This window comes from Triplophysa dalaica, chromosome 6 (assembly GCF_015846415.1).
Source record: "Triplophysa dalaica isolate WHDGS20190420 chromosome 6, ASM1584641v1, whole genome shotgun sequence".
In the NCBI taxonomy this organism is placed as follows: domain Eukaryota; kingdom Metazoa; phylum Chordata; class Actinopteri; order Cypriniformes; family Nemacheilidae; genus Triplophysa; species Triplophysa dalaica.
The window spans coordinates 1,503,887-1,512,067 of NC_079547.1; the positions used below are offsets into that span (position 1 = coordinate 1,503,887).

An 8,181-nucleotide genomic window follows, 5' to 3' on the forward strand; every position below is an offset into this window, starting at 1 on the left:
GACTTTTTATATTAGTACTTTGGTTAATATCAGTGATAACCGTTATAACTGTTTTACAGGCAATATTAATCATTTACAAGCTATTAAACAGCTCAATATTATCATGAAGGAACAAAAGCTCATCACAGCACTAGAATTTACAAAGCAATGTTTTCTTGTGAATTTGATATTAAAGGAAATCAATAGAAAGACATTTTACCTCCACGTTGTCTTGTGTGGCATTGACTTCGACAAGTTTGATCAAGCTTGTTTGCGCTATATTTGAAAACAAGAGTATTCACTTAATAAACAGACATCGTTCTTCATTTAAATGTATTTTATACATTACTGGGCAGAATTGACATTAGACACATATAGAGAAAAAGTTTATACCTGTGACGTACACCTCGGATTCTTCATCAATGCTCTGGGAGTCGAGCTCAGGAGATGCTTCAGGACTACACAACTCGCTTAAGCAGTCGAAGAAAACCTGCATAAAAAAAGACATTTTTGACCACTTTTTGCTCCTTTTCCATTTATCTTTTTTACGAGGAGCAATCTTATCAAAAGGAAATGGAGAAAAAAAGACAAAACAAACTTGTGTACAGCTGTCAATACATTAATATATATACACATGTGTTATACAATGACAAAAATGACACTTTAGACAAACTTACATGACTTTTTATATTAGTTTTTTGGTTAATATCAATGTTAACCATTATAACTGTTTTACAGGCAATATTAATCATTTACAAGCTATTAAACAGCTCAATATTATCATGAAGGAACAAAAGCTCATCACAGCACTAGAATTTACAAAGCAATGTTTTCTCGTGAATTTGATATTAAAGGAAATCAATAGAAAGACATTTTACCTCCACGGTGTCTTGTGTGTTATCTTCAACAAGTGACGTCAAGCTGGTTAGCGCTAAATTTGAAAACAAGAGTATTCACTTAATAAACAGACATCGTTCTTCATTTTAATGTATTTTATACATTACTGTGCAGAATTGACATTAGAGACATATAGAGAAAAAGTTTATACCTGTGACGTACACCTCAGATTCTTCATCAATAATCTTGGACTTGATCTCAGAAGATTCTTTTAGCTTACACTCCTCACATGAGCAGTCGAGGATAACTGGCTCACAAAAGAAATCTTTGACCACTTTTAGCCTCTTTTTCCACTTTCCCTTTTTACGGGGAACAATCTGATCAAAAAGAATTGGAGGAAAAAAGACAAAACAAACTTGTGTACAGCTGTCAATACATTAATATATATACACATGTGTTATACAATGACAAAAATGAGCATTAGACAAACTTAAAAAATTACATTTTACATTAGTACTTTGGTTAATATCAATCTTAATGTTTATTACTGTTTTACAGGCAATATTAATCATTTACAAGCTATTAAACAGCTCAATATTATCATGAAGGAACAAAAGCTCATCACAGCACTAGAATTTACAAAGCAATGTTTTCTTGTGAATTTGATATTAAAGGAAATCAAAATAAAGACATTTTACCTCCACGTTGTCTTGTGTGGCATTGACTTCGACAAGTGAGATCAAGCTTGTCTGTGCTATATTTGAAAACAAGAGTATTCACTTAATCGTTCTTCATTTTAATGTATTTTATACATTACTGGGCAGAATTGACATTAGACACATATAGAGAAAAAGTTTATACCTGTGACGTACACCTCAGATTCTTCATCAATAATCTTGGACTTGATCTCAGAAGATTCTTTTAGCTTACACTCCTCACATGAGCAGTCGAGGATAACTGGCTCACAAAAGAAATCTTTGACCACTTTTAGCCTCTTTTTCCACTTTCCCTTTTTACGGGGAACAATCTGATCAAAAAGAATTGGAGAAAAAAAGACAAAACAAACTGTTGTACAGCTGTCAATACATTAAAATATATACACATGTGTTATACAATGACAAAAATGAGCATTAGACAAACTTAAAAAATGACTTTTTATATTAGTTTTTTGGTTAATATCAGTGATAACCGTTATAACTGTTTTACAGGCAATATTAATCATTTACAAGCTATTAAACAGCTCAATATTATCATGAAGGAACAAAAGCTCATCACAGCACTAGAATTTACAAAGCAATGTTTTCTTGTGAATTTGATATTAAAGGAAATCAATAGAAAGACATTTTACCTCCACGTTGTCTTGTGTGGCATTGACTTCGACAAGTTTGATCAAGCTTGTTTGCGCTATATTTGAAAACAAGAGTATTCACTTAATAAACAGACATCGTTCTTCATTTAAATGTATTTTATACATTACTGGGCAGAATTGACATTAGACACATATAGAGAAAAAGTTTATACCTGTAACGTACACCTCAGATTCTTCATCAATGCTCTGGGAGTCGAGCTCAGGAGATGCTTCAGGACTACACAACTCGCTTAAGCAGTCGAAGAAAACCTGCATAAAAAAAGACATTTTTGACCACTTTTTGCTCCTTTTCCATTTATCTTTTTTACGAGGAGCAATCTTATCAAAAGGAAATGGAGAAAAAAAGACAAAACAAACTTGTGTACAGCTGTCAATACATTAATATATATACACATGTGTTATACAATGACAAAAATGACACTTTAGACAAACTTACATGACTTTTTATATTAGTTTTTTGGTTAATATCAATGTTAACCATTATAACTGTTTTACAGGCAATATTAATCATTTACAAGCTATTAAACAGCTCAATATTATCATGAAGGAACAAAAGCTCATGACAGCACTAGAATTTACAAAGCAATGTTTTCTTGTGAATTTGATATTAATTGAAATAAAAAGAAAGACATTTTACCTCCTCGGTGTCTTGTGTGTTATCTTCAACAAGTGACGTCAAGCTGGTTTGCGCTAAATTTGAAAACAAGAGTATTCACTTAATAAACAGACATCGTTCTTCATTTAAATGTATTTTATACATTACTGGGCAGAATTGACATTAGACACATATAGAGAAAAAGTTTATACCTGTGACGTACACCTCGGATTCTTCATCAATAATCTTGGACTTGATCTCAGAAGATTCTTTTAGCTTACACTCCTCACATGAGCAGTCGAGGATAACTGGCTCACAAAAGAAATCTTTGACCACTTTTAGCCTCTTTTTCCACTTTCCCTTTTTACGGGGAACAATCTGATCAAAAAGAATTGGAGGAAAAAAGACAAAACAAACTTGTGTACAGCTGTCAATACATTAAAATATACACATGTGTTATACAATGACAAAAATGACACTTTAGACAAACTTACATGACTTTTTATATTAGTTTTTTGGTTAATATCAGTGATAACCGTTATAACTGTTTTACAGGCAATATTAATCATTTACAAGCTATTAAACAGCTCAATATTATCATGAAGGAACAAAAGCTCATCACAGCACTAGAATTTACAAAGCAATGTTTTCTTGTGAATTTTATTAAATTGTGTTAAATTGTGAATATTAAAGGAAATCAAAAGAAAGACATTTTACCTCCACGTTGTCTTGTTTGTTATCTTCCATTAGTGAGATCAGGCTTGTTTGTGCTATACATGAAAACAAATTCATCAACTTACTAAACGGACATCGTTCGTCGATTAAATGTATTATACATTGATGAATTAAAGTGTACACATAGCAGAATTGACATTAGCCACAAATAACTTTAGAGAAACAAGTTTTTTACCTGTGACAAACAATTCAGATTCAGTTAAAACGCTCAAGATGTCGAGCTCAGGAGATCCTCTCGGTTCACACTCCTCGCAATGGCAGTCGAGAATAACAGGCAAACAAAATAATTCATAAAACACTTTTCCTAATCGAGATCGTTGAGTTTTCGCCATTTGCTCTGGATATCTGTTGGTCGCTGTTATATGTTGAATCGGTTGTGCTGTGAAGAGAAATGACAAATCTGTCTCTGCCTGTGGGTCTTAAAGACTTTCTGAGTGACGTAATAAAGGAGAACGCGTCATCTCTAGTAATTCATATAATAATAAGACGCCGTTTAAGTGTTTTGCCCGCGTTGCTATGGCACCGGGAACGTGACCTCTCTACATAATACAATCCAAATTGTTGGACAAAAGTTCAATTCATCTCAATAATCTCAACACTTTAAGAACTAATAGTATTTATACCATTTTATATATATTTATATTTTATATATTTATATTTAATATTTATATATATTTATATTTATATATTTATTTAATATTTATATATTACTAATGGTAAATATAAAACAATGTCCCATTTAGAAAAAAGTTTAACACAATTTTAATAGTATTTTGTCCGCACACTGAGATCAACACACCCACAAAGTTCTTTAAAAACTTTAACTTTACATCTGCAGAGTGAAAAAAGTACAAAAGTGTCTTAAACAGACTCAAGAGCAAACATTTCACCTCATGATTTTGTCAATCCTGTGAGAATAATCAACAAACTCACTCTTTGGCAGACACAGCTACAGGGGTAATTGCTAAAGCCAGACTTTTGTTTTTATAATGGAGTACAAATAGAGAGAAAAAACACATTTAAATGTATAAAGTAATATAATAATTATATTTAAAAAATCTACATGTCAAATTTTTTAAAACCACTTACACAAAATAAAGTTGCTTATAACTTTGCAGACAGTGCCTGTTATGATACAAAGCAAGTTTTATTACACAAACGTGTGGCACAGATACAGCCAAATGACCGTTAAGTTATTTATTGGATATTTAATTACAATAATTGAGTTACATTCATCCTCACCCTCAACAACCACCCTGTTATCTTGACATTTACTGGTTTATAGAACCTGAAATCATAGGAAGCAGAACATCACTGTCCACAACAACACAGTTATAGTGGGAAAAATTACTTTATCTTTTATTTTTGTTCTGTTGAATATTGACATTTTGAAGAATGCAGGACAGCAGACAGTCTGGGGCACTTTTGACTACCGTTATTTTTTTCCTACTATGGGAGTCAATCTGTCTGCTTATAAGCATTATTCCAAATATCTTTCTCTGTGTTCATCAGAACAAAGATCCCAACTACACATCATATCACTGTTGAATCCTGAAGCAAAACACTGAGACGCACAGATATAACATTCTGTCCAAACCATTATTTATTTAGACGTCAATGTCCATGTTTAATCCAGAGCTTTATTGCCATTTATTAAAACGAATAAGTCAGTAAACAGTTTGAATATTCTTTGTATTCACCTCTTAGAAATAAAAATGACAGAAATCTCTCTCTGAGACACGGTGAATGTACACGGCTTGACTCGGCAGAGTTAAACTGATCCCTATCTTCATGTTCAGATCCATGATATTCATGCAACATCTCACATGTCACGTGTCAGTAAACAACAACAGTCCACAGCCAGGACAGTTTCACAGAGTTTAAACACACAACAACACACAATCTGAAAGTCCTCATCTCTTATCCTCATTCAAACACACTTTGTTAATGTCACCGTCCTGTGAGTTATTCCACACATCATCCACATCACTCAGATCATCTTTGCTGCAAATACATAAAACAACATCAATAAAAGAAAACAAATCTCACAGGGCCGACAGCTTTGAAATGAGACTGGACGCTATTGCTGAATGATGATGTCATCATGATAAACATCCGTAACGCTTACAAGAGGCACTTTAAAATACTTCAGATGAGAAAAACATGACTTATGCTTATGTGTCACTATGAGCATCGACACCATTTCAAAAACACTTCAGGAACGTCTGAGCGAGTTCATAGAGAAACAACAACAAACAAACAAGCAGCATGAACCGTTTCTAAACTCAGATCAAAGTCTGTAAACAAACATTTCAATGGAATAAAGCAGAACTTCAACCCTGTCAGTCAGATCACAAATCTGTTTCTTATTCGAGAAGGACAACAGTCCAGATCTTGGCACAACAGCGCCTACACTTTCTCCGCCGGCTGAAAAAAAGCAAGCCTCCCTCCACCCATCCTCACCACCTTCTACAGGGGTACCATTGAGAGCGTGCTGACCAGCTGCATCACTGTCTGGTCCGGAAACTGTTGTGCAGCAGACCGCAAGACCCTCCAGCGGACAGTGAACACCGCTGCAAAAATCATTGGTGCCCCTCTCCCCTCCATCATGGATATCTTCCTTACACGATGCTCCAGCAAAGCAAAAAGTATCGTGGAGGACCCCATCCACCCCTCCCACAGTCTCTTCCAGCTCCTACCCTCAGGTAGACGGTACCGGAGTATCAGAGCCCGCTCCGCCAGACTGCTCAACAGCTTTTTCCCCCAGGCTGTGAGAGCCCTGAACTCACATCACACCGCCCCCTCCCTGAAACCCCCAACAACCCCCCCCCACATACACCTTACCACATCTCAGGAAAACCAGTTAACTTTTATTTCTGTGCAATTCAGGAGAGCGGGCCTGCACAAGCCACCTGTAGCAACACACTCTCCTCTGCATGCACTAGACACTTTCACACACCTTTGTGTTTACAAATCCCACAAAAAACTGATTGTAATATATGACTGTAATGTATGTATGCTTACTGGCTCATGCACCACAAACCACCTCACACTGTTCCCCAGCCAGCTGCTTGAATGTCTCTCTCTCTTCGCACATGTACAGTTTTTGAAGCCATTTTCACAGATGTACAGTTTGTATTTTATATTTTATTTTTTAGTTGTTAGTTTATGTATAGGTAACCACCTTTATATATAGCATATGTATAGTCAAAGCTGACAGTAGGCCAGTTGTGTATAGGTTTATACTGTTTTACTTCGTGTTGTATATCTGTATTATGTAGCACCGTGGTCCTGTGAGGCACGACATCTTGTCCCGCTATATGTCCAACATGTAGTGGAATGACAATAAAGCTCAACTTGAACTTGAACTTGAACTTGTGTTTATGAAATCCAATATTGTGTGTCTGAGGCAGTGTGCTGCTTGTGTTAAATTATGTAACACTATCAAGAAAAGTTGTTTAGTGTAGTGGTTTACTGTGAAGACGGAGGTAGATGGCTTACAGAACATTACAAATCAACTTCACACATAAACGTTCAACATCAGAATGGCATCTGCTCTTAAATAAAAAACACTGAATCGTTTAATACAGCGATGTAATGAAAGCATTTTAAAAAAAACTCAATAAAGTGAATGAAGAAGACATGAAAACATCACAAGAAACAGATTCGTTTGAAACACAGAATAGAAATAAAACTCAAATCCACAGCCCTTGCACATGAACCGGAGCCTTTTCTGTGATGATGAGAGCTCAGCCAATAGCATCACCCCCCTCAGGACACGTGATCTGGACGCTGAACACGGCCGGTTCGCCACCCCGCTGTGATTGGCTGGGGTGTTTGTAAGTCAGATGGTTTTGGAGAGATTATGTGTATTATGTGACCTTCTCGTGCTGGATCTGATAGTAGCACGCCTGCGTGAAGAAGAGAGAGACTCGCTGCAGGTGTTGCTTATGGGTGTGTTCACAGTGCAGACGGTATAAATGCTTTATTTACCTTCAGTGTGGTAAACATGATTCCATGCTCTCCGTGTTGAACACAAGGATCCATCAGGTCCTCGATCAGACTGACCTCTGACCCCAGATTTCTGATCCTTAACAGAACAACAGCTGTGTCAAATAATATGTTCCCCAATATGTGTTCTGGTTCGTAGTCTCCGAGACCCACAGTGTCATGAGCCGAGAGAAGAGCCTGAAAAACACAAATGATGATCAGCAACCAACCACCTCTTTGAATATTATATCACAACAATATATAAATACACACGCGAGATCTTTTGATCTTGTGTCTGATCACATACAGGTTTATAATCAAAGTCTCAATTGAGTGTTCACCTGTAGGTGCGGCTGACTCAGGAGACTGTAGAGTTCTCGAGCTTCATCTGAAGGGTTCCAGGTTGCCATCAGATCTGAGAGAATCTGAAGCGACAGAACTAGTGTCATGACAAAACCTCCAATGTACTGATAGAAGAGTCAAGACCGGAACACCACAGACCCTCGAAATCAGTACACAGAGCGCGTTTCATTGATTTTAACACGTAAGATAGTTCTGTCAGAGTTTAGAATGCAGAAGCGGTGTGGTGACATTTGCCTGTCAAATTAGCACTTTACAGCTCTAACCATATTTCAACAGAAGTCAGAAATATATGAGACTGCACTTAATTCACACG

The 8,181-nt window shown here is 36.0% G+C and overlaps 1 protein-coding gene across 1 annotated transcript; it reads right to left on the minus strand.

Annotated features, from left to right (window-relative positions):
* Positions 1 to 7,124: 7,124 nt before the first annotated feature.
* On the minus strand, positions 7,125 to 7,924 carry LOC130425175 (alsin-like). The gene is made up of 3 exons (XM_056751275.1): positions 7,847 to 7,924; positions 7,509 to 7,703; positions 7,125 to 7,426 (listed from the first exon to the last, which is right to left on the minus strand). Exons 1-3 carry the CDS (start codon positions 7,913 to 7,915, stop codon positions 7,388 to 7,390), a joined length of 303 nt encoding a protein of 100 aa, XP_056607253.1. The 5' UTR covers positions 7,916 to 7,924; the 3' UTR covers positions 7,125 to 7,387.
* Between the last annotated feature and the right edge of the window lie 257 nt (positions 7,925 to 8,181).

Bases quoted from the DNA above. Each gene is read 5' to 3' on its own strand.
- LOC130425175 (XM_056751275.1), bottom strand. From the start codon at position 7,915: ATGGCAACCTGGAACCCTTCAGATGAAGCTCGAGAACTCTACAGTCTC. The intron at 7,704-7,846 runs GTGAACACTCAA...TGTGTTTTTCAG, and splicing joins TGAGTCAGCCGCACCTACAG to GCTCTTCTCTCGGCTCATGA. The intron at 7,427-7,508 runs GTAAATAAAGCA...TTCTTCACGCAG, and splicing joins TCATGTTTACCACACTGAAG to GCGTGCTACTATCAGATCCA.